Source organism: Staurois parvus, unplaced genomic scaffold (genome assembly GCF_062004578.1).
Source record: "Staurois parvus isolate SC_StPar_1 unplaced genomic scaffold, SC_StPar_1.0 ptg000849l, whole genome shotgun sequence".
Taxonomy (NCBI): domain Eukaryota; kingdom Metazoa; phylum Chordata; class Amphibia; order Anura; family Ranidae; genus Staurois; species Staurois parvus.
Window position 1 is genome coordinate 623,162 of NW_028318645.1, and position 26,363 is coordinate 649,524.

General features: G+C 45.6%; 1 protein-coding gene across 1 annotated transcript in view; it reads left to right on the forward strand.

Moving 5' to 3' along the window:
* The window catches only part of LOC149443555 (uncharacterized), a 188,290-nt gene extending 164,553 nt beyond the window's left edge, over positions 1–23,737 (forward strand). The window contains 2 exon segments of the mRNA XM_089655569.1: positions 7,677–7,755; positions 23,684–23,737. Coding sequence (XP_089511695.1) covers positions 7,677–7,755; positions 23,684–23,737 — 133 coding nt within the window.
* The last annotated feature ends 2,626 nt before the right edge of the window (positions 23,738–26,363 follow it).

The following is a 26,363-nucleotide window of genomic DNA, read 5'->3' on the forward strand; positions in this document are numbered from 1 at the left end:
ATACCTGTGCCTGAAAAAAAATCCTCAAAGGATTGACTCACCCTCTCATCGTCCAGGAGTGCCGAATTCAGCTTCCAGGTACCCCTCCCCGTAGGTGGTGTATCGGGGCCACTCAGAGTCACAGACAGAATACAGTGATCGGAAAACTCCACCGCCTGACACACTGGTGCCGAGAAGGCGGAGTTCCCCTTTAAAAAAAACCTATCTATTCTACTCTGACTAGAACCTCGCTGAAAAGTGAATCCCGTGTCGTCTGGGCAGCAATGAATGTGCACATCAACCAGACCTGCCTCTCTAGCTATTTTGTTTAAAAAAAACCCGTCACAGTCCAGCCTGACTCCGGTCCCTCTCCTGTCCTTAGTCCTAGTGACGGTGTTAAAGTCACCACCGAAGACAACTTGCTGGGCTGTAAAAAGGAAAGGCTTGATCTTCATGAAGAGGCATTTCCTGTCCTATTTTGTCTGGGGCCCATAGATGTTAATCAGGCGCAGGTCCTGCCCCCCCATGGAGACGTCTAAGACCATGCATCTCCCCATTTCTACCTCAATAATCCGCCGACAGGTTACCATGCCGGAAAAAAGTACCGCAACTCCAGTGTAAGGCTCGGCCGCAAGAGACCAGAAGGAGGGGCCGCGCCTCCACTCCTTCTTCGCCATATGAACATCCCCCAAACTGGACAACCTGGTCTCCTGCAAAAAGAAAATGTCAGCATCAAACCTGCTGAGCAAAAATAAGGCCATGTTACGAGCGCTTACTGATTTTATGCTGGCGACATTAATGGTCGCCACCTTCAAAGGAGTGGGAACCGCCATCAGGATGATCGAGGTACCCGTTTCTTAGCCTGCTTACCCCCCTCCCTACTTGGAGACCCTACACGCTTCATAGTCCTCTGTGTTTCCTCCTCCATGGAAACCAGAGACTCATCACCTGAAGATCCCTCATCCTCCACCTCAGATAACACATCAAATGTATTTGACACCTCCACCCTCCCAGGGTCAGGTACAGGCACATCCTTCTTCCGCTTCTTCTTCCCAGACTTCCTTTTTGCCTCCAACCACTCCATATCATCATTTGATAAACCGGACCGCAAAGCCCCCTCCCCTTCCCTTCCACCATCACCAACAACATCATCCACCCCACTCTCTCCACTCACCACAGCAGTCCCCCCAACCTTCACCCCAATACCCCCACCATCATTCACTCCACCCCCCAGCGCCTCACGCGCTCTGACCCTCCGACGCCGGGGAGGGGGGGTCGGTGCAACCATACACATTGGTCCAGTTCCCTCCACAGCCCCCACTACCTCTGGGGAAACTGACACAGGAGGATCAGACACAACATCCACGGACACTGACTCAGGGGGCACAACACAAGGAGATGACACATTAGAGGGACCATCAGACACTGGGACCACAGGGACAGAGACATTGGGGACCCCTGGCACAGCCTCCCTCTCCTCTGCCTCCTCCATGTCCAGACGAAAAAACTCTTCCACCAAAGCTGACTGGTTGTGCATGGCCTCAGGGCACCGGTTGTACGAATGGCCAACCTTATCACACAGATTGCACCTGATGATATTACAATCCTTAGCCAGATGCCCCAGATCCTGACATAGGGAGCACTTCATCTCTGGGCATGAGGAGGCGAAGTGACCCCGAGAACCGCACTTATTGCAGAGCTTGGGCTGCCCAGGGTAGAACACCACAATCCTGTCCTTCCCAATGAAGGCTGAGGAGGGCAGATGCTGGACCACATTCCCACACACATACAACCTCATCTGCACCGACCACCCACCAGTCCATATCCCTCTCTCATCCACAATCTTCTTCAGGGGTGCAAGTAGCTCCCCAAATCTCCTCAGCCAGACAGCCAAGTCAGCCGAAGGAATTGACTCATTCCGTACTAGAATGGTGACCGTCTTCACTAGAGGTTGGCGTGAGACAACCTTTGGGACGAGTCCCCTCCACTCCGGCAGACCCTTATACATGTGTTCATACTTCTCCCAGAATATATCCAGAGACTCGGGGCGCACAAAGGACAGATCATATTCATAGGATCCTACAGGGCTGATCAAGGCGAAGATGTCATCCGCCCTAAACCCCATCTCCAAAATCCTGTCCACCACCGACATCCTGACCGGGGGAGCACCCCCACCTTCCCACCTGAGCTGCACCAAATTCCTCCTCCTGAAGGACAGGGGTGCAGATGGCAGACCTGCAGCAGACCTCCCCCCAGAGCTGACAGCATGATGTGACCCCCTCCTCCCAGCCAGAGCCCCAGCATAGGTCTTATTTGCAGCATTAGATGTAGTGGACCTTAAAGCTGCACCCTGCCCATTGGTTGCAGGAACCTCAGAGCCCCCGCTCTGCAAACCACCATCAGAGGCAGCAGCAGTCACTCCATCCACCAACACACAGGCATTCCCCTTTCCAGCATTGCAAGCACTCTTATCCATATGTTTCCTTTCACTCGTGGCACTACTGCTCCCAGCAGACCCACTCACACCAGATGCTCCTGTCTCCCCCTCCCCCAACATACTCCTCTTAGGCAAAAGCCTTCCACTCCTGGTCACTCTCCCCTGGGTTTCAGCAACACCTTTCAGAGTTCCCTCAATTCAATTTCCCTCCCACCATTTTCTGCTGCATTTGCAGCCATCAGCAGGGATTGTCCAGCAAAAGTCTCAGATCCCTCCTTTACCTTCCCCCCAGCAGAGTCCACAGTCACAGGGTTCCTGGTATCAGAGTCCACAGTCCCAGCAGAGTGCAGTCCTGCAGGCACAGCAGCCATCTTCCCTGCAGAGCTCTGTGCACACACAGGAGGATTTCCCTCCAAAACACTGCAGTGCACATGGCTGTCCACACTGGAGTCCAAACTGGCACTTTTAATAAAGCGTGGCTTTTCTGTTTTTTTCTCCTTTACAGGACCAGGTACAGAGTCCTCACCGTCATCTTCATCCTCAGAGTCCTCAGAAAAGCGGAAAGTTCTTCCAATTAGGGAAGACTCCAATTCCTCAATGTACTTTAGCAGCCCTCCGCCATATTCCTCTACCTCCTGTGCTGTTCCTCCAGCCTGCTGTGGAGGGAGGGAAGCAGATCCTGAGGTGGATGGGATAGCAGGGGCAGCATCCAGGACCCCCTCCTCACTCTCCACCCGTACTGCCACCGCCGATGCTGGATCCTTACCAGAGTCTCCCTTCATCTTCCTGAACCGTTCCTCATTCCGGAACTTTTCTCTGAAAGCTCCGCTCTTCTCCTTCAGCGTCTTTACCAGATTCTGCTGCTTCTTAATGGCGACCTCCAAACCCTTCATCTCCGGCTTCATACTCTGCCTCTTGCTGCTCCATGACGTCCTCCAAACCCTTCATCTCCGGCTTCATGCTCTGCCTCTTGCTGCTCCAGGACTTATCATGGAGAACTTTCTTTTTCTTGTAGTCAGTTTTCAGACTCACCAACTTTTCCTCCTCCTTTGCGATTCTCACCAGATAATCAGCAACCCGCTCTCTGAAGACAGGGAGGGATTCCCCACTTTTAGGGCCACAGCCAAGGTCTTCAGGTGCTGGTGAAGTATGGGAAGGCAAGCTGGGTCCCTCAGGGGGAGCATGGTCTGAGCCTAGCCCAGAAGAGGCCATGTTTCTGGGGCCAGGCGAGCAGGCCTGGCCCCCTAGTGTCTGGAGAGGGAGAGCACCTGCAGCACAACCTCTCTGGTGCAGAGTGTAAGCTCCTCTGGTACAGAGACTGATGTGACTGTGGGGGAGGGGACATTAGAGTGTAAGCTCCTCTGGTGCAGAGACTGATGTGACTGTGGGGGAGGGGACATTAGAGTGTAAGCTCCTCTGGCTCAGTGTTCTCTGTACAGCGCTCTGGTATATGTAGATATAACTGTATTTGTGCTCAGAGATCAGTATTACCTGAAGAATGTTTGTGGTTTTCAGTCTCTTTATCTCTGGAAGTATCTCTGTAGATGAAGATTTGTGGTAGTGAAGCTCTCGGGGTCACACATTTCTCTCTGGGGGGTCACACTTTTCTCTCTGGGGGGGTCACACGTTTCTCTCTGGGGGGGTCACACGTTTCTCTCTGGGGGGGTCACATGTTTCTCTATCGGGGTCACACATTTCTCTCTAGGGGTCACACATTTCTCTATCGGGGTCACACGTTTCTCTCTGGGGGGGGCCACACGTTTCTCTATAGGGGGTCATACGTTTTGCTCTGGGGGGGTCACACTATTCTCTGTAGGGGTCACACCTTTCTCTCTGGGGGGGTCACACGTTTCTCTATCGGGGTCACACGTTTCTCTATAGGGGTCACACGTTTCTCTCTGGGGGTCACACGTTTCTCTATCGGGGTCACACGTTTCTCTATAGGGGTCACACGTTTCTCTCTGGGGGTCACACGTTTCTCTATCGGGGTCACACGTTTCTCTATAGGGGTCATACATTTCTCTATAGGGGTCACACATTTCTCTCTGGGGGGTCACACATTTCTCTATCGGGGTCACACGTTTCTCTCTGGGGGGGTCACAAGTTTCTCTATAGGGGTCACACATTTCTCTCTGGGGGGGGTCACACATTTCTCTATAGGGGTCACGCATTTCTCTCTGGGGGGGTCACACATTTCTCTATAGGGGTCACACATTTCTCTATAGAGGTCACACATTTCTCTCTGGGGGGTCACACGTTTCTTTCTGGGGGGGTCACACATTTCTCTCTGGGGGGGTCACACGTTTCTCTCTGGGGGGGGTCACACATTTCTCTATAGGGGGTCACACGTTTCTCTATAGGGATCACACATTTATCTCTGGGGGGTCACATGTTTCTCTCTGGGGGGTCACACGTTTCTCTCTCAGGGTGTGTAGTGAACAGAATATAGGAGGAAATAGTCCTTTGGGATAAATGTTTGATTGGTGAAGGGGGGAGGGGCTCACTTTACAGGTACACATTGCTGACAATGGAAAGGGCTTGGCAGGTTGTTGTGGAATTTCCAGATCAGGAAATGTAAATTGGTTCCTGCAGCATAGAGCCTTGTGCATGGTGAGGGGGGCTCCAGGCATCTTTTGGGGGTGCTATGCTGGTGCTTGGAGAATACATGGAAATGCTTAGTCAGAAATGAACAAAGCAATGTTATGTAGAAACCATTCACAGTGCAATGAGAAGACGGTCCCTCTTGAATATTGTTAGGTGAGTGCCGAGGGCAGTTGTCTAAAGCATCCCTAACATTGATGGGATGAAGAGCAACGCCTTGAAGGAACTGACAAGAGAAAAGTGGTGCCCTATGCATGCTGCTGCCCACTGCTTTGTAAGGTATTAGCAAGAAAACATTTGGCTGGCATAGCACGCTTCCTATACATGCTTGTGGGCATGACTGAAAAAGTGGCCATAGTCAATAAACTGGGTGTTGCTTCACATGGTATGGTTGGTATGGTGCCACCTTCCCTTCTGGTGTATTGCTATGGTAGAGGCGGAATAGGACCTTGGGGTACACTGAAAAGATTGTCCTTGGGGTACACTGAAGAGATTGTCTCTGGGGTACACTGAACAGATTGTCCTTGGGGTACACTTAAGAGATTGTCCTTGGGGTACACTGAACAGATTTTCCTTGGGGTACACTGAGAGATTGTCCTTGGGGTACACTGAAGAGATTGTCCTTGGGGTACACTGAACAGATTGTCCTTGGCGTAGACTGAAGAGATTGTCCTTGGGGTACACTGAAGAGATTGTCCTTGGGGTATACTGAAGAGATTGTCTCTGGGGTACACTGAAGAGATTGTCCTTGGGGTATACTGAAGAGATTGTCCTTGGGGTACACTGAAGAGCTTGTCCTTGGGGTACACTGAAGAGCTTGTCCTTGGGGTACACTGAAGAGAGTGTGGGAGTAAAATAAGCCCCATTGTTGGTGTCAGTGGTAGCATTACTAAATTACCCCAGCAAATGTCAGGGCCACAATAACCACATCAGTTTGCCAGGGCCCACAAGAACAACCCCAATCACTGTGTCAGGGCCCACTAGAACAACCACAGCATTGTGCCAGGGCCCACAAGAACAACCACAATCACTGTGCCAGGGCCCACAAGAACAACCCCAATCACTGTGTCAGGGCCCACAAGAACAACCACAGCATTGTGTCAGGGCCCACAAGAACAACCACAGCATTGTGTCAGGGCCCACAAGAACAACCACAATCACTGTGCCAGGGCCCACAAGAACAACCCCAATCACTGTGTCAGGGCCCACAAGAACAACCACAGCATTGTGTCAGGGCCCACAAGAACAACCACAGCATTGTGTCAGGGCCCACAAGAACAACCCCAATCACTGTGTCAGGGCCCACAAGAACAACCACAGCATTGTGCCAGGGCCCACAAGAACAACAAAGAAATTGTGAAGAGATTCACAAGAAGCCCATTCCGTCCCAAAGAGAGAAGAAAGCAGACAGTCAGTAAAACAGCACACTTACACAGTTAGAACATTTTAGGACACATTTAACCCCTTGATCCCCCCCCAGTTAACCCCTTCACTGTCGTGTCACCAGTGTCATTAGTACAGTACACAGCTTTTTGCTGATCGCTGTGTTAGTGACGCCGGCGACTTCACATAGCATTAGTGCCCCTTTCAGATAGAGTCAGATTGCCCATCAGTACACCACTCATCACATTTAACCCATTGATTGCCAGGAACATGTTCACATACACAATAAACCACCGCTGCTAGTATAGTGTCTGAACGGATCAATATCTTTGATCAGATCAACACCATACCAGCATTCAAATTAGTATAGTGTCCTCAAAAATGCAGCATTAGTGGGATCAGCCCCGGCACCTGCCAGCATCTGTGTTTAGCCCCTACGCTTAACCCCTCTTCTCCCCCAGCAAGTGCAGTGTCAGTAGGTCACTGTCACTTGATACATTGCACACAAAACTGCAGTGTTCACAGAATCAAGCCTGATCTCTGCTAGCACTTGCAGGTACATTTGCTTGTAGGGGTTCATGCAGTCCCTGAAAGCCAAGTGCTCTTTTATCCGTGAGTCACACTAGGTACCTATAAATTTAGTGTCCAATATGTCCAACAAAAGGTACACTAGTGAAGAGGCCTACAGGATTCTTAGTATGTCAGATGAGAGTGAAGGGGAAGACTCACTGACGGAATCTGTCTCACAATACGATCCTGTAGACAGCAGCGGCACCCTGACAGATAGCTCAGACGATGGAGAAGAGGTCCCTACTAAGGTCAGGTGTACCCGACCCCGTTCCCAGGTTGCTGAGATGTTACAATCACATGATGACTCTCATATGCAGCAGGGTGCCAGTACTAGTGCCACACTACCTTTTGGTAAACTGGTGAGCACCAGCAGTCTAGTACATCCTGGTCTTTCTTATACCAGCACTGCAGTATCACTTGGTGACGTGGTGAGTCCCATAAGTGCAGTACAAGCTGGTGCGGTGGTGAGCACAAGTATTGTCTCACAACCACCAAGAATTTGCACACAGGCCCATAGAGCACCTAGTGTCCTTCCGGGTGTGCTTGCAAATCCCAATTGGCAGCCCACAAATTCTGCAGCATCCGGACTTCCCTCATTCACTGCCAAACCTGGAATTAAGGTGGAAACAGCAAATTTAACTCCTCCCCTTGATTTTTTGGAACTGTTTTTCACAGAAGATCTGTATGCATTAATTGTGGATCAAAGCTATTTATATGCAGAACAATTTATGGCCTCCAACCCAAATTCGAACCTTGCCAGACCATTCCCATGGAAACCCATTACGGTTCCCGAATGTAAAGTTTTTTGGGCCTAACCCTCAACATGGGCATTACTAAAAAAATGAATTGCAGTTGTATTGGTCCGCAGACCCGATTCATCATATGCCGTGTTCTCTGCTGCCATGGCCAGGCATAGATATGAGAGTATAATGTGTTTTATGCATTTCAACGACAATACACTATCATCCTCAAGGTGACCCTTAATTTTACCGGCTCCACAAAATTCAGCCCCTCGTAAATCACCTTAACCAAAAATTTGCAGATGTTTATACTCCCCAGCAAAACATCTGTGTTGATGAGTCCCTCATTCATTTTTCTGGCCGCCTTGCATTCAAATAATTTCTCCCCAGCAAGCGTGCCAGATATGGGCTCACGATCTATAAGACCTGTGAGAGGACAACAGGCTATACATATGTTTCAGATTTATGAGGGAAAAGATAGTCACGTGGAGCCCCTGGATGCCCAGAATACATGGGGAGCAGTGGCAAGATAGTTTGGGACTCGGTGTCATCATTTTTCCTTATGGGGTTCCACTTATACGTGGACAATTTTTATTCAAGCGTTCCACTATTTAGACATTTGTACAATCTTGGAATTGGCGCATGTGACACCGTGCGACCTAATATGTACCCACCATTAGAAGTGGGTGGATTCAGGGTGGTATATTCTAATGGTGGGCACACCAAACACTTTTTCGTCCAGAGATTTCTTCTCTATTTTTCATTCAGCCCACTGACTGCATACATAAAAAAGAACATATCATATATACCCAACAAGGACCAGAGACGTACTGGTACATCAGAGGACTTTGAATGGTTATACCAGGATGATGCCTACAGTGGCAGGCATCATCCTGGTATCATTTTATTCATCCGGCAATCAGCCTTCATGTAAAAGCAATCCTAGTGGCTAATTAGCTGCAAAATTGCTTTTACAAGCAGTGGAATAGATGCCCCTTCCTTCCACGGTCTTCTTGGGCAGTCCTGTGCCATCAGGGGAACCTGTGATAGCATTAAAAGGGATATAAAAAAAATGAAAGGGACAATGTAAAAATAATAAAACAAATCAAAATAACATTTAAAAAAGCCCCCTCGAGCGTGGTAACTTGTAACGGCTTTTAAAGCATTGCCTATGGATATTAAGTTTGTCACCATTGCACAGGGGATGCGCAGTTTTAAATAATGTCATGTTTGGTATCTATTTATTCGGCATACCATCATCTTTTATATTTTACCAAACATATTTTGTTTTGTGCATTAAAAGTGAAAAAAGTGTATTTTTAAAAAAAAATTACATTTGAAAGATCGCTGCGTGAGAACTATGTGACATAAAAAATTGCAGCTCCCACCATTTTATTCACTAGGTTGTCTGCTTTAAAAAAATGTATAATGTTTGGAGGTTCAAAGTAATTTCCTAGCAAAAAATATGCAAAAAAATAGCAAAAAATATGGTTCATGTGAACCAAAAGTGTCAGAGAAGGCTTGGTCTTCAGGTGGTTAGAAGAGTGAATGATGTGTGGCATAAACTTCTAATGCTGGGCATAGAATGCCCCCACTCCCCAAAATGACCAATTTTTGGAAAGTAGACACCCCCAAACTATTTTCTGAGAGGCATGTTGAGTCAATAGAAGAATTATTTTTTTTACCAAACGTTTTTGGAAAATGAAGCATGGTGAGTATTTTGCAGATCTCGTTTATTGCAACAATTCTTTGGAAAATGAAGAAAACAAAAACATATTTTTTCTATTTTTTTATATTTCAAAACCTTGTGAGAAAAAATGAGATCTGCAAAATACTCACCATGCCTCTTCTTAAATTCCTTGGGGTGTCTACTTTCCAAAAAAGGGTAATTTGGAGGGGGGGGGGGGGTTGGTGCTATCCTTGCATTTCAAGGCCTCTGAAACTGTGATAGGTAATGAGGAATTACACACCTTCAGGCTTTCACAGTAGTCATTGGATTTCAGGCTCCTGTATGTGGCTAGGCTCCCAAAAAGTCTCACATGTGGTACCCCCATACTCGGTAGAAGTAGCAGAATGTATTTTGGGGTGTAATTCCACATACACCGTGTTCCAAATTATTATGCAAATTATATTTTTCTCATTTCCCTAAATAATTGATGTAAATAACAGTCGGCATAATTCTCAGGTTACAACTAGAAGAGTACAATTCACATTTTATTGAACAAACCTCCTAATAACAAGATTTTTGTTCCAAATTATTCCGCACAGGAAGTTTCAAAACACTTTCTAGGTTGTAAAGAACTGAAAATTGTCATTTGTTGTGTTTGCAGCATATTTACTGAAATCAAAAGTTATTTCAATCAAACTTTTCCCAACATTGTAACTTTGTAAACATTTGAAGCGGTCACGTTACATTGTAACATAGGACCCCTTATCTGATAGCAGATCACAAGTCTTCCATCCATTGAACTTGTCAGTTTTTGGACAGTTTCTGCTTGAATTTGTTTGCGAGATGTCAGAATAGCCTCCCAGAGCTGCTGTTTGGATGTAAACTGCCTCCCCCCCTCATAGATCTTTTGCTTGAGGATGCTCCAAAGGTTCTCAATAGGATTGAGGTCAGGGGAGGATGGAGGCCACACCATGACATTCTCTCCTTTTATCCCCATAGCAGCCATTGATGGAGAGGTATTCTTTGCAGCATGAGATGGTGCATTGTCATGCATGAAGATGATTTTATTATGGAAAGCATAGTTCTTCCTTCTGTACCAGGGAAGAAAGTGTCAGTCATAAACTCCACATACATGATTCCAGCCCAAAATAAGACTCCACCATCGCCTTGCTGACGTCGCAGCCTTGTTTAACAGGGTGGCCGTCCACCAACCATCCACTACTCTATCCATCTGGACCATCCAGGGTTGCACGGCACTCATCAGTGAACAGGACTGTTTGAAAATGAGTCTTCATGTATTTTCTGCCCAATGCAGCCGTTTCTGCTTGTGAGCATTGGTTAGTGGTGGCCGAATAGAAGGTTTCTGCACAGTTGCAAGACTCTGGAGGACTCTACACCTTGTCCGTGGGACTCCAGAGGCACCAGCAGCTTCAAATATCTGTTTGCTGCTATGTAATGGGATTTTAGCAGTTGCTCTCTTGATCCGATGCCTGGATCTGGCAGAAATCTTCCTCAATGTGCCTTTATCTGCACCAACCCGTCTGTGCCCTGAATCAGCCACAAATCTCTTCAGTGTGATGATCACGCTCAAGTTTTCCTGAAATATCGAATGTTTTCATCCCTCGTCCAAGGCATCGAACTATTTCACTCTTTTCGGCAGCAGAGAGATCCTTTTTCTTCCCCATATTGCTTGAAAATGGCGCTCTGCTTAATAATGTGGAACGCCCTCCTTTAGTAGTTTTTCCTTAAATTGGGCTCACCGGCCAATCTAATTATCACAGGTGTCCCAGATTGTTTTCAGTGATCAAAAGAGCCCTGACACACAATGCCATCCATGAGTTACACTGAAAAACAAAATATTTCATCTTTGTGACACAAATAGAATTTGCAGAATAATTTGGAACGCGGTGTATACCAATGGCTTGTGTGACAAATATACAATTTAATGACAACTTTGTGTAAAAAAAAAAAAAAAGGTTTTTGTAATTTACCAAAAATTTTTGGAAAAAAAATAAATCTTCTTTGGACTCAATATGCCTCTCAGCAGATAGCTTAGGGTGTCTACTTTCCGTAAAGGGGCCATTTGGGGGTGTTTGTACTGTCCTGGTATTTTAGCACCTCAAAAAATGTGATGGGCAGTCAGAAAGTAAAATTCCATTATCTCTCCCATAGAGTGCTTTGTGTGAAAGTTATAGCATCTACAATCAATATACACTTACTGGTTTTTTTTAACCAAAAACATGGAGCAGAATACATTGTGGTCTACATTTTTTGATGAAATTTGAGTTTTTTGGATATTTTTTTGACAGAATTGAGAAAATCTTTTTTTTTTCTAAATTTTTTTGTTTATAGCGCCACAAATTAAAAATGCACAGGAGATCAAATACCACCAAAAGAAAGCTCTGTTTGTGTGAAAAAAGTGCATAAGTTTCATTTATGTACCATGTTGCATGACCGCGCAATTGTCAGTTAAACTAGCGCAGCGCTGTATAGCAAAAAAATGGTGTAAATTCCATTATCTATCCCATAGTTTGTAGACGCTATAACTATCACACAAAGCAATCATTATACACTTATTGGGATTTTTCACCAAAAACATGGAGCAGAATACATTTTGGCCTAAATTTATGAATAACTTTGAGTTTATTGTATATTTTTTTATAACTGAAAGTAAAAAGAATTGTTTTTCTTCAAAAAAATGTTTTTTTTGTTTATAGCACAAAAAATAAAAAGCGCACAGGTGATCAAATACATCTGAAAGAAAGCTCTATTTTTGTGAAAAAAGGACGTAAATTTTGTTGGGGTGCAGCATTGCATGACCGCGCAATTATCAGTGGAATTACTGCAGCGCCAAGTAGCAAAAAGAGGCGTGGTCATTAAGGGGGGTAAATCCTCTGGAGGGGGAGGGGTTAAAGGTGGAAAAATCTGAAATTATTTATCTTTGTCTCATTTTTTTACATCCCAGAAACTTGACATTTCAGCAGGGTGTGCAGACTTTTTATATCCACTGTATCCTATTGAACTGCACCTACGCTGGCAAAATGATAATATTGCTGATTATCTGTCCTCCCAATTCTGGACAAATTCAGTTTTATAGCCAACCCTGGAAAAGCTCCACCAGTTTTCTAGTCCACATATTATGGTTGGTGGGGACATCAATGCACATATGTCCTGTATAGGGACAGACCTTCAGCCATTGGAGGATTACCATCTAAAGGTCTGATTGCTTTATCTATGTCTTTTCCCGATCTTACGAGGGAATATCACCTATATGACTGGTGGAGGACCAAACACCCTCCCCACAAACAATATTCTTTATTCTCCGGGGGTCATCGGGTCCACTCTGGACTGGATTGATTTGTCTCAGCTCCATGGATAAAGAATATCGTCTCCTCTGAAATCATTTCCTTGGTCTGATCACACGGCCACATCATTGGATTTTCTGGTTCCCGATATGTCTAGTAGAACATGTTATTGTCGGCTGATCGACATTTTACTTCAACACCCGGAAATCCAATATGACTTGCAGGCTTCTTTGGAGGAATGGTGTAGACTGAACACTGGTACTGTGGACAGGGTGGACACGCTGTGGGGGGCACATGAGGCATTCTTTAGGGGTCCATGTATTTCTGTTGGAGCCCATCTTAAATGGGATAATAACCATCAGAAGTTTACTCTCCAGCGTGAACTTTCTAAAGCAGAAACTCATTTATTCTGCCAGAATTTCTATGAGAGAAATGATATTTTATCTTCTCTCCAACTAGAATTGTATTACACTGAAGAGGCCCAAAAATCCAAAGTGACTTCCAGGTGTCAGTTCCAGCCGGATACAATCTCCTTCCCAATAGTCAGAGTTACATTGTTTGTTTTTGTTTTTTTGCAAACAAAGCTATTTTATGGAGCTCACCTAGAACAATGGATCTCTCCCCACATGAAGTCTAGGAGATTGTCCTCTGATTGTCATGTATATAGTATCTATTTCACAAGTACAGAATTGAGGAAAGCGAGGACACCTCAGTGCAGGAACAATGGGATTCTGTCCTATCTCCTGCACCCGGAGCAAATGAACAACATGTACCAGCCTTCCCAGCCCCATCAATGTACACTGTGGAGGCATCTTGTATGTAGACTCTGGATTCAACAAACCAGCAGCCTGGCCATTCAGGAACGTACCATTGTTCAGCTCTGGGGGGGGAACAAACATCTCTCATGGAAAGGAGCTCTGGGGAGTCAACAGACCAATCTTTCATCTATACATATGTTTCCATCTATCCACATCACTCCATTCTTTTTCTGGACAAAACCATTATAAAAATCAGCGACAGATTTACAAATCTAGGATTTTACAATGAGAACACAATGTCACAAGGGATCTATAAAAGATTTTATCCGGACACAAGATTCCATTGTAAGAAAGGAATTCTGAATATGAACAGCGACTGTTATGTGGGATCCCATTATATTCAGTGTGGGGAAATGTATCTGATTGTAGAAATAGTGTGCGTGATGTCATATCTCCCACCAATCAGGAGTGATAGAAATAGTGTACGTGTGATGTCATATCTCCCACCAATCAGGAGATAGAAATAGCGGGCGTGTGATGTCATATCTCCCACCAATAAGCAGTGATAGAAATAGTGTACGTGTGATGATGTCATATCTCCCACCAATCAGGAGTGATAGAAATAGTGTGCGTGTGATGTCATATCTCCCACCAATCAGGAGCGATAGAAATAGTGTGCGTGTGATGTCATATCTCCCACCAATCAGGAGCGATAGAAATAGTGTGCGTGTGATGTCATATCTCCCACCAATCAGGAGTGATAGAAATAGCGTGCGTGTGATGTCATATCTCCCACCAATCAGGAGTGATAGAAATAGCGTGCGTGTGATGTCATATCTCCCGCCAATCAGGAGTGATAGAAATAGTGTGTGTGTGATGTCATATCTCCCACTAATCAGGAGTGATAGAAATAGTGTGCGTGTGATGTCATATCTCCCACCAATCAGGAGGGATAGAAATAGTGTGCGTGTGATGTCATATCTCCCACCAATCAGGAGTGATAGAAATAGTGTGCGTGTGATGTCATATCTCCCACCAATCAGGAGGGATAGAAATAGCGTGCGTGTGATGTCATATCTCCCACCAATCAGGAGGGATAGAAATAGTGTGCGTGTGATGTCATATCTCCCACCAATCAGGAGCGATAGAAATAGTGTGTGTGGCTGTCAATCACCGGATCCCGGACAGTAATTACCCGCCGGCGCCCAGTGATTACCGAGTATCTCTGATGGGGAGGAGGACTGTTTTGTTTACTAAAAATCTTCCTCCCTGTCAGCTCGGGCACACTGCACAGCACAGCCATCCAGAACAGTGAGCTTACAATAATGCACCCCCGCCCCCTAGTAAAACACTCCCAGCACACAGTTAACCCTTTGTTCACCCCTCATGTTAACCCCTTCCTGCCTAGTGCCATTAGTACAGTGTCAGTGCTTTTAAATGTATTGGTGTCACTGGGGATGTCAGTGACACCAAGTCAGCCCCCCCAGTGTCAGAATGTCTGCCACAGTCTCGCAGTCCCTTATTGTAAATAAATAATCATTTAGTCCATATTTCCACTGATCTAATCTGTGTTTTTAAATGATTTTGGTTGGCTCTAAATTACTCAGAATTATTAAGTCAGATAAATTATTTTATAAATTATTATTATATTTGCAAGCACCTTTAGCTGACTTTATTTGCCCAGGCATTACCTGGCAGAACATACTATTTTTAGAGGCACTGCTGGATGAATTATTAATAATTCTTCAAAAGCACAACACCCCCCATGGTTCCTCTCTTAGTGACACCACATTGCCCCCATGGTTCCTCTCTCCTCCTCTCTTAGTGACACCACATTGCCCCCCATGGTTCCTCTCTCCTCCCTTTTTAGTGACACCACATTGCCCCCCCCCATAGATCATGTCTCCTCACCTCTGAGTGACTCCACATTGCCCCCCATGGTTCCCGTCTCCTCACCTCTGAGTGACTCCACATTGCCCCCATGGTTCCCGTCTCCTCACCTCTGAGTGACTCCACATTGCCCCCATGGTTCCCGTCTCCTCACCTCTGAGTGACTCCACATTGCCCCACATGGTTCCCGTCTCCTCACCTCTGAGTGACTCCACATTGCCCCCATGGTTCCCGTCTCCTCACCTCTGAGTGACTCCACATTGCCCCACATGGTTCCTGTCTCCTCACCTCTGAGTGACTCCACATTGTCCCACATGGTCCTGTTTCCTCACCTCTGAGTGACTACACATTGCCCCCATGGTTCCCGTCTCCTCACCTCTGAGTGACTCCACATTGCCCCCATGGTTCCCGTATCCTCACCTCTGAGTGATTCCACATTGCCCCACATGGTCCTGTCTCCTCACCTCTGAGTGACTCCACATTGCCCCACATGGTTCCTGTCTCCTCACCTCTGAGTGACACCACATTGCCCCCCATGGTTCCTGTCTCCTCACCTCTGAATGACTCCACAATGCCCCACATGGTTCCTCTCTCCTCACCTCTGAGTGACTCCACATTGCCCCCATGGTTCCTGTCTCCTCACCTCTGAGTGACTCCACATTGCCCCCATGGTTCCTGTCTCCTCACCTCTGAGTGACTCCACATTGCCCCCCATGGTTCCTCTCTCCTCACCTCTGAGTGACTCCACATTGCCCCCATGGTTCCTGTCTCCTCACCTCTGAGTGACTCCACATTGCCCCCATGGTTCCCGTCTCCTCACCTCTGAGTGACTCCACATTGCCCCCCATGGTCCCTCTCTCCTCACCTCTGAGTGACTCCACATTGCCCCCATGGTTCCTGTCTCCTCACCTCTGAGTGACTCCACATTGCCCCACATGGTTCCCGTCTCCTCACCTCTGAGTGACTCCACATTGCCCCCATGGTTCCTGTATCCTCACCTCTGAGTGATTCCACATTGCCCCACATGGTCCTGTCTCCTCACCTCTGAGTGACTCCACATTGCCCCACATGGTTCCTGTCTCCTCACCTCTGAGTGACTCCACATTGCCCCACATGGTTCCCGTCTCCTCACCTCTGAGTGACTCCACATTGCCCCACATGGTTCCTGTCTCCTCACCTCTGAATGACTCCACAATGCCCCACATGGTTCCTGTCTCCTCACCTCGGAGTGACTCCACATTGCCCCCATGGTTCCTCTCTCCTCACCTCTGAGTGACTCCACATTGCCCCCATGGTTCCTGTCTCCTCACCTCTGAGTGACTCCACATTGCCCCCATGGTTTCTGTCTCCTCACCTCTGAGTGACTCCACATTGCCCCCCATGGTTCCTGTCTCCTCACCTCTGAGTGACTCCACATTGCCCCCATGGTTCCTGTCTCCTCACCTCGGAGTGACTCCACATTTCCCCCCATGGTTCCTCTCTCCTCACCTCTGAGTGACTCCACATTGCCCCCATGGTTCCTGTCTCCTCACCTCTGAGTGACTCCACATTGCCCCCATGGTTCCCGTCTCCTCACCTCTGAGTGACTCCACATTGCCCCCCATGGTTCCTCTCTCATCACCTCTGAGTGACTCCACATTGCCCCCCATGGTTCCTGTCTCCTCACCTCTGAGTGACTCCACATTGCCCCCCATGGTTCCTGTCTCCTCACCTCTGAGTGACTCCACATTGCCCCCCATGGTTCCTGTCTCCTCACCTCTGAGTGACTCCACATTGCCCCCATGGTTCCCGTCTCCTCACCTCTGAGTGACTCCACATTGCCCCCCATGGTTCCTCTCTCCTCACCTCTGAGTGACTCCACATTGCCCCCCATGGTTCCTGTCTCCTCACCTCTGAGTGACTCCACATTGCCCCCATGGTTCCTGTCTTCTCACCTCTGAGTGACTCCACATTGCCCCCCATGGTTCCTGTCTCCTCACCTCTGAGTGACTCCACATTGCCCCCATGGTTCCTGTCTTCTCACCTCTGAGTGACACCACATTGCCCCCCACGATTCTCCTCTCTCACTACAATAGCTGCTGTCACCCCAGTAGTCTCCCTCTATGGCTCCTCACATCCTGACCTCCCCAGACATTTCTCCTTCAGCTTCTTGTCTGTCTCTGGCTGCAGCTCCATGTAAGAGCAGGAGGGGGATCCTCAGTTCAGGAAAGAAGGGGGAGGGGGTGATCTCAGTGGAAAGAGTGTCTTGAGTGGGGGAGGGGTGTCAACACTAGGGGAGAGGAGTGTACTCAGAAGGGGAGGGGTGTCCTCAGTGCAGGAAAGGAGGGGTGTCTTCAGAGGAGGAAAAGAGGGGAAGGGGTGTCTTTAGTGGGGGAGGGGTGCCCTCTGTGGAAGGGTTTTCTTAGTGGAGGAGGGGAAAGGGTTTTTTGGCTAAATAACACCAGATCTAAATCCTCATGAGAAGTTCCTAAAAAAACAACGGTCATTGGGGTGACATGGCAGAACTTTAGCTGAATCTTAGAAAGCACAGCCTATTCCAAGGGGCTAGGAGGTAAACTGACCCCAGCTTTGTTTGCCTACAGGGAGGGGTCCAGTGGTCTGTTTACACAAGTCCTAAACAAAAGCTCCATTGTTCTCCAAGCTTCATTTCTCCAGAAGGAAGAACCTGTTCTGGCTGTACAGATCACACAGGTGGAGTCTACACTGCAGTCTGCATTGTCAGCCGAGCAGCTGAAGGAGTCCAACATCTAAACGTCTACTAATCAGGCGTACTCTTGGAGCACCACCTACACAAGACTCACCTCATCCATCTAGACTGCTCACTAGAGCTTCTTCTACAGCCTCTGACCCATCACTTCCCTCCTCTGCTGGAGGCACTTTATTAGGATCTATAGAGGGACAACACCGGCCTCGTATTGTACTTCGGGATCAAGGAAACAGCAGAGATCCGGCCACAGGGGAGCTAGGAAACATCAACGCTGCAACAAGGGATCTCCCACTCATCCAACCATCCCAACAGATGATTCATCATCAACAGAAATAGACGGAATTGTCACCTTCTCCTCAGCTGGACTGACATCGGGTAAGATGGACCTTCTGGGGAAAGGTTTGGGCTTTAGCCCTAAAGGTATCATGAAGAAGTTTTTGTTGACACAGGACTTGTATAGATGTCTCAGGAATATTAGATTGAAGGGACATTATTCTTGGAGAGGTGATATTGAGGGATCATCTGTAGTCACACCACTGAGTAGGTCTGTCTGAGGTTTACAGACAAAATGGAAGTTTCCACCACCCACTACATATGCAGCAGCAGAAATGTTTCTTCTGTGGATGATAAAGATGGTAAAGTATGACAGTCTATGATCAGGAACTCTGGGGTCATATCCTAATAATGGGACCATTGAGGAGAAAGGTGCATTGCCATCATTAGCAGCAAGGGGAGATATAACATTGAAGCCAGCTGATAAGGGGGGATGGGTGGTCATTATGGACACAGCATGTGATGACAATGAGACACTGGAGAGAGCAAAGTCTGGTGTAGCTCTGCATAGGAACCAATCAGCTTCCAGGTTTTTGGTCAAAGCTTAACTGAACAAACTGAAGTCAGACCCTGATTGGCTCCCATGCACAGCTGCCCCAGATTTTGCACACTCCAGTGTTAGTAAATCACCCTTATTGTGTCCATCTGAGATGGTTTGTGCCAGATCCCGGGTTGTGAGTTCCATTCAGTACAATGTCTTTGGGTTCTCTTGCTAGTTGACTGCCCCCTTGTTAGTTGAGGTGTTTGTAGTCATAGAGGTGTTGGGTCATGATGGAATGATGTTGTGTCAGGTGAATGGTAGGCTCTGACCTGGTTTTATCTGCCAGCTCTGTGTTGATTCGCTGAGTTTTCTATTGTTTGTTATGTCCATCCTTGGAATTAGGGAGGACAGTATGATGTTGGAGTGAGGACATTTTTGTTGTGCGGTCTCTGTTAGTTGTAATAGTTTATTCTCAGAGGCTTCCTTTTGTCCCTGGAGGATGTTTGGGTCGGTGTGTATGATATGTTTGGGGTTGGTGAAATACGGATCATTGATGACTCCTATCGCTTGTTCAGTTGTTGGACTTGAATTTTGTTGTCTCTTGTTCCTGGGAAGAGCCGTTTGGTGTTTAGATATTTCCCATTTGAGTCTATTAATAACAAAAAGAATCCGGAGTTTGTTGGCTGTTCTTGTGGTTTGATGATTGTTTGTTTGTAGGGATGGGCTTCATGTTCCAGTTGAACCTAAGTTTGATTTGAACATGGGCCGTTCATGTGTTCGGCAAACATAAATAGTACGGGTGTTCAGTGGGGTGTTTGCCCACCATGCCCCACAATGCAATGTGCCCTGACAGTGCATTGTGATTGGACAAAGCAATAAACCTAACCACAAGTCAGGTGTAATACTTTGACCAATCACAGTGTGTGGTGATGTCATAAGGGGGTGGGGTATATAAAAACTGTCAGACAGTCGGGAGCCAGTATCACAAGCAGAGCTTTTTTTCCCCCTTTTTTGGGTAGCGGTGGTGGCAGCATCGTGATTGATGTTGGATCTACTTTGGGGGACTTTTTTTTAAATGTTTATTTTTAATAAAGGACTTGTCAAAGACTGACTCCTATCACTTTTTACACTACACTTTTTTTTGTGAATGGGTAGCAGTATCATATACCGCCAACTCATTCACATAGGCGGGGGGCTGGAATCTTGAGGTCCCCTTGTTAAAAGGGGCTTTCAGATTCCAATAAGCCCCCAGGCTGCAGACCACAACAACCACAAGACACGGTTGTGGGAAAGAGGCCCTTGTCCCCATCAATATGTGGACAAGGTGCTTTGGGGGGCTCCCGACCCAAGCACCCCCCATGTTGAGGGCATGTATCCTGGTATGGTTCAGGAAGGGGGACGCTCACCACCCCTTTCCTGACCTGCCGGGCTGCATACTCAGATAAGGGTCTGGTATGGATTTTGGGGGGAACCCCATGCCATTTTTAACCAATAGCCATCCGGCCAATAGCCGTTTGGTGGCCAGGAAAAGGCTGTAGATTTCCGGGTGTAAGCCATATGGCGTCCTCCCACACGCACAGTTTTCGCACTTGCAGAGTGCGCAGCAGCGTGATCTGTCACTGGCCGTGTACCTCGAACATGGCCGATGACAGATCTGTGTACCAGCCCCCGTTGCTGGTACCATGTGACCTGCTGTGACCAATCACAGCAGGTCACATGACAGTTGTATACAATGGATGGCTTCATTCATGCCATCCATTGTATACTAGTGTGTCTAGCTGTGAATGGTCACAGCAATCACATGCACATGTCATGTGATTATCTGTGGCCAAATCACAGCTAAGCACAAAAAAAAAAAAACCCTAAATGAATCGATGTCATTCAGGAAAATGCTTGCTTATAGCGAAGTAATTCTTTGCTATAAGAAAATTGTGTAACAAAAAAAAATACTGATCACTTCCCCAAAGTAGTACAATGTTACTATGGTAACATTATACTACTTTGGACATAGTGAAATAAAAAAAATATTAAAAAAGAAAAAAAGTAATAAAAAAATTTAAAATAATAATAAAAAAATATATATATATTTTTTTCATACTGTCACCAGTCAGTGTCCCTGTTCACCGCCATGCCAGTTATATGATGACGCTGTACTGCACTGGTGACAGTATGTAAAAAAAATAGTGAAAATAATTTTTTTTTCATTTTTTCATTTTCTGAAAAATTTTGACAAAAAAATACAACTTCACAAAACTCGCCATTCCTCTTATGAAGTATGTTGGACTGTCTACTCTGCAAAAAGGGGTCATTTGGGAATATCTGTACTGTCCTTACATTTGGGGGATATCTGTACTGTCCTGACATTTGGGGGATATCTGTACTGTCCTGACATTTGGGGGATATCTGTACCGTCCTGACATTTGGGGGATATCTGTACTGTCCTGACATTTGGGGGATATCTGTACCGTCCTGACATTTGGGAGATATCTGTACCGTCCTGACATTTGGGGGATATCTGTACTGTTCTGACATTTGGGGATACCTGTACTGTCCTGACATTTGGGGGATATCTGTACCGTCCTGATATTTGGGGGATATCTGTACCGTCCTGACATTTGGGGGATATCTGTACCGTCCTGACATTTGGAGGATATCTGTACCGTCCTGACATTTGGGGGGATTTGTACTGTCCTGACATTTGGGGGATATCTGTACTGTTCTGACATTTGGGGGATATCTGTACTGTCCTGACATTTGGGGGATATCTGTACTGTTCTGACATTTGGGGGATATCTGTACTGTCCTGACATTTGGGGGATATCTGTACTGTCCTGACATTTGGAGGATACCTGTACCGTCCTGACATTTGGGGGATATCTGTACCGTCTTGACATTTGGGGGATATCTGTACCGTCCTGACATTTTGGGGGATATCTGTACCGTCCTGACATTTGGGGGATATCTGTACTGTCCTGACATTTGGGGGATATCTGTACTGTCCTGACATTTGGGGGATATCTGTACTGTCCTGACATTTGGGGGATATCTGTACCGTCCTGACATTTGGGGGATATCTGTACTGTTCTGACATTTGGGGGATATCTGTACTGTCCTGATATTTGGGGGATATCTGTACTGTTCTGACATTTGGGGGACATCTGTGTTGTCCTGACATTTGGGGGATATCTGTACCGTCCTGACATTTTGGGGGATATCTGTACTGTTCTGACATTCTTGGACCTCAAGAAATTAGATTGGCTGTCAGTACTTCAGGATTGATCAATATTCAGATCTATACCATAGTTTGTAAACTCTATAACTTTTCTAAAAACTAAAAAATACATCCTAATTTGGGTTATTTTCACCAAAGACATGTAGCAGAATACATCTCGGCCTAAATGTATGAAGAACAATTATTTATTTGCAAACTTTTATAACAAAAACAAAGAAAAATGTGTTTTTTCAAAATTTTCGGTCTTTTTTCGTTAATTTAGCAAAAAAACAAAAACTGCAACAGTGATTAAATACCACCAAAAGAAAGCTCTAGTTGTGTGAAGAAAATGATAACATTTTAGTTTGGGTACAATGTTGTATGACCGCGCAATTGTCATTCAAAGTGTGAGAGCGCTGAAACCTGAAAATTGGCCTGGGCAGGAAGGGGGTAAAAGTGCCCGGTATGGAAATGGTTAAAAAAAATTGTCATGGAAGGTTCCTCTCAAAATCCATACCAGTCTCGATGGGCTTGTTTTTTTTTTTAATTGCTGGGCAGTGCTGACAATTCTTTTGACATTCAGCTGTCGGCAGGAAACCCCACTGACACCAGGAACATGAATGAATGTCTCACTACTAAAATACGGCGTGATTTCATCATATAACTCATGCCGGATATTAGTAACTGAGCGGGATCTTCATACTCAGATGCGGTAAGACACCTCTCAGTCCTTTGTGTTTGACATTCACTGTAGAACATTCTGTAGGTTCGGATGTTTGACCGCGACCTGAACAGGGGGGTGTTCGGCCATCACTATTTGTGGTCTCAGGATTAGTAGAGTTGTCTTGGCTATTGCTGGTCTTTGTCTCGTTACATTTCGGAAGCTGATTGGTCTCACCGGTCTGTTGTTCCTTGATGGGTACTTTGTATAAATCATCCTCTTTGATTCTCTTTCCTGATTGTTGAGCTCCATTTGTATCTTTGGTGTCATTATCTCTTCCCTCAGTTGAGGGTTTTCTTGGTGTAATTGTTACATTTTAGACTGAATTTCTAGGATAGATCTTTGGGGGTATTTTTAGTGTTTTTAGCTCTTCTCTCAGCTTCTCATTTACATTTTCTCACTTGTTTTTGAAGTTTTTCTTTTAATTGAACAAAGTCTCTCCCTAGTTGGGATTAAGCTTGTAATTTTTGGATTCTTAGATGTACTTTCTGAACGTACCTGCAAATCGAATCCAAGCATTCTGGTTATCAACTCATACTCCCACCAGGCATGGATTGAGCAGGTGAACCCCATAATAATACATGAAAACCTAACTTGTCCTAGGAGACTTATGGCTCTCTGGCAGAACTGGCTGGATACTCCGGTACTCACTCCCCATACTTCATTTGTCATAGGTTTTTATAGGTTTAACTTTTTTAGGCCCCTAAAAATGGACCCGGCCAATTGTACCCTACTAAATGGTAACTACATTGGAGGCCGATACTTGGTGTATGATCCTGTAGACACAGGCCTACTTGAAAGGTGTCAGCTATCTATGTATGTACTGGAGAGAGTTACTTGCCATGTACAGGTGAATTGTTCTACGTTGCTTCTTTTTTCTCTTTTCATTTGTTTATAGAAGGTAAAAGTGAAACCAGAGACAAAGCAAGTTATTGTTCTGTATGATCTGTAACATTGCCACAACTGCTTATACATTAGAATATATGACTCCATTGTCTGGGCTGAATGTTGGATATACTGTGTGCACTTAAAAACTTAAATAATACAATTTATTTTAATTAAAAAAAATATTATATATATATATACAAATGATGATGTACATATGCTTTCTATATATATAACACAGGTGTCAAACACCTGTATCCAGATCCTGCCCTCTAAGTTATTCCATGTAGCCCTTGCACCTCTCCTGCAGGTACCTCCTTGTCTCCTCCCCCACCTTGTCTCAGCAGTCGGCAGCAGAGAGGAGAAAAGAACTCCTCTACCAAATCCTGCACTTCTCAGTGCAGCTGCAGCATCCTCTCATCTCCACCTCCCTTGGTCTCAGCATTTAGGAGACTCTGGTAATTGAGTCAACTTCTCCTCTGGTCCTCCTCCAGACCCTGCACTTTCTGCTTTCCAGCTCTGCCCCCAAAGGAGGTGCACGGTAATGTTAGGGTGGGTGTGGGGTTCTTGACATCTGATGTTATGGGGGGGTGAGGTGCTCTGGACATCTAGTCTTACAGTTACAACTGACCCTTTGAGGACAACCATAATGCTGACACAGCCCGTGATGATATATAAGATATATTTATTAATGATCATTAAAAATAAAAACCAACTTTAGCCCTTTTATATAGAATTCTGATTTTTTTTTTTTTTTTTGTACAGGTGGACTGACGAATCACGTTTTCGGTCATGCTGGTGTTTGCGAATACAACTCAGTCACATGGGAAACCAAACATCTGGGTGTTGTAATTGACTGAAAGTTTTTATTGCAGTTCACTGGAGGAGTCACACAGGACACAAGTCATATCCGTGTTCTAAATGTCATAAGTGCTTTGGGTCCTCTTCAACACTGATCCAACCTCAGAGGATAACATGAGAAAAGTCATTTCAGTGTTCTGGATGTGACAATTGCTTTACAGTAAAGTCCAACCCATGTATACATAAGAGGAGTCATTTCAAGTGATTTCTTGTTTGGAACGTGACAAAGATTTTACAATGGAAGAAAAACATATCGCACACAAGAAGGTTCACACTGGAGAGAAGCCATATCAGTGTTCTGAATGTGACAAAGCTTTTACATGGAAGTCACATCTTATCATACACAAGAGGATTCACACTGGAGAGAAGCCATATCAGTGTTCTGAATGTGACAAAGCTTTTACACAGAAGTCACATCTTATCAGACACCAGAGGATTCACACTGGAGAGAAGCCATATCAGTGTTCTGAATGTGACAAAGCTTTTACAAAGAGGTCATATCTTATCATACACCAGAGGATTCACACTGGAGAGAAACCATATCAGTGTTCTGAATGTGACAATGCTTTTACAAGTAAGTCACATCTTATCAGACACAAGAGGATTCACACCGGAGAGAAGTCATATCAGTGCTCTGAATGTGGCAAAGCTTTTACAAGGAAGTCACATCTTATCACACACCAGAGGATTCACACTGGAGAGAAGTCATATCAGTGTTCTGAATGTGACAAAGCTTTTACATGGAAGTCAAATCTTATCATACACCAGAGGATTCACACTGGAGAGAAACCACATCAGTGTTCTGAATGTGACAAAGCTTTTTTAACCAAGAAAGACCTTATCATACACCAGAAGGTTCACACTGGAGAGAAGTCATATCAATGTTTTGAATGTGACAAAGCTTTTACACAGAAGTCAACCCTTATCATACACCAGAGGATTCACACTGGAGAGAAACCACATCAGTGTTCAGAATGTGGCAAAGCTTTTACACATAAGTCAGATCTTATCATACACCAGAGGATCCACACTGAAGAGAAACCACATCAGTGTTCTGAATGTGGCAAAGCTTTTACACAGAAGTCAGTTCTTATAGCACACCAGATGATCCACACTGGAGAGAAGCCGTATCAATGTTCTGAATGTGGCAAAGCTTTTACACAGAAGTCACATCTTATCACACACCAGAAGGTTCACACTGGAGAGAAGCCTTATCAATGTTCAGAATGTGACAAAGCTTTTACAGGTAATTCCGGGCTAATCTATCACCAGAGGATTCACAAGCTTGAGCTGCATAGAGGAAACTCCAGAAGAAGGGGCAATATTAAAGAAGTTGCAGCTGTCCCATTAGGTTCACAGGCCCAATGTCTTCCCACAAACTAGGGAAGACATGATGCTACTTTAAAACAAAAAAAAACTTTGAACAAACAGGACTCTAATGATCGGATTCATTGGGTTTAGTGCTTATGTCCATCAGAAACACATCTAGAAGGCCTGTGAATATTTTACCTATGGACATTTCTTCAGACAACCAGCAATGACTGAACTGTATTCCTCATCATTCTCATCTTTATCCTTTTTTTATGGAGCATTGAACATGTAATGCATTTTCATCATTCACTAACTGAGCTATGTTCCCATGTGTTTTCTTCATTGCCAGAATATGACCAACAATGCCTCAGTGCCAGAGTCTAGGATGGGGTCCAATGGCTTCTTGCCACGCCTCTGAAACCTCATTAGGAGAGTCCATTCCAGGTTCTTTTGAGAACTGATACATCATAAGCTAGGCTTGAGGGCTCCAGCTAAGCCCACCTTGTCCACACCTCCCATTA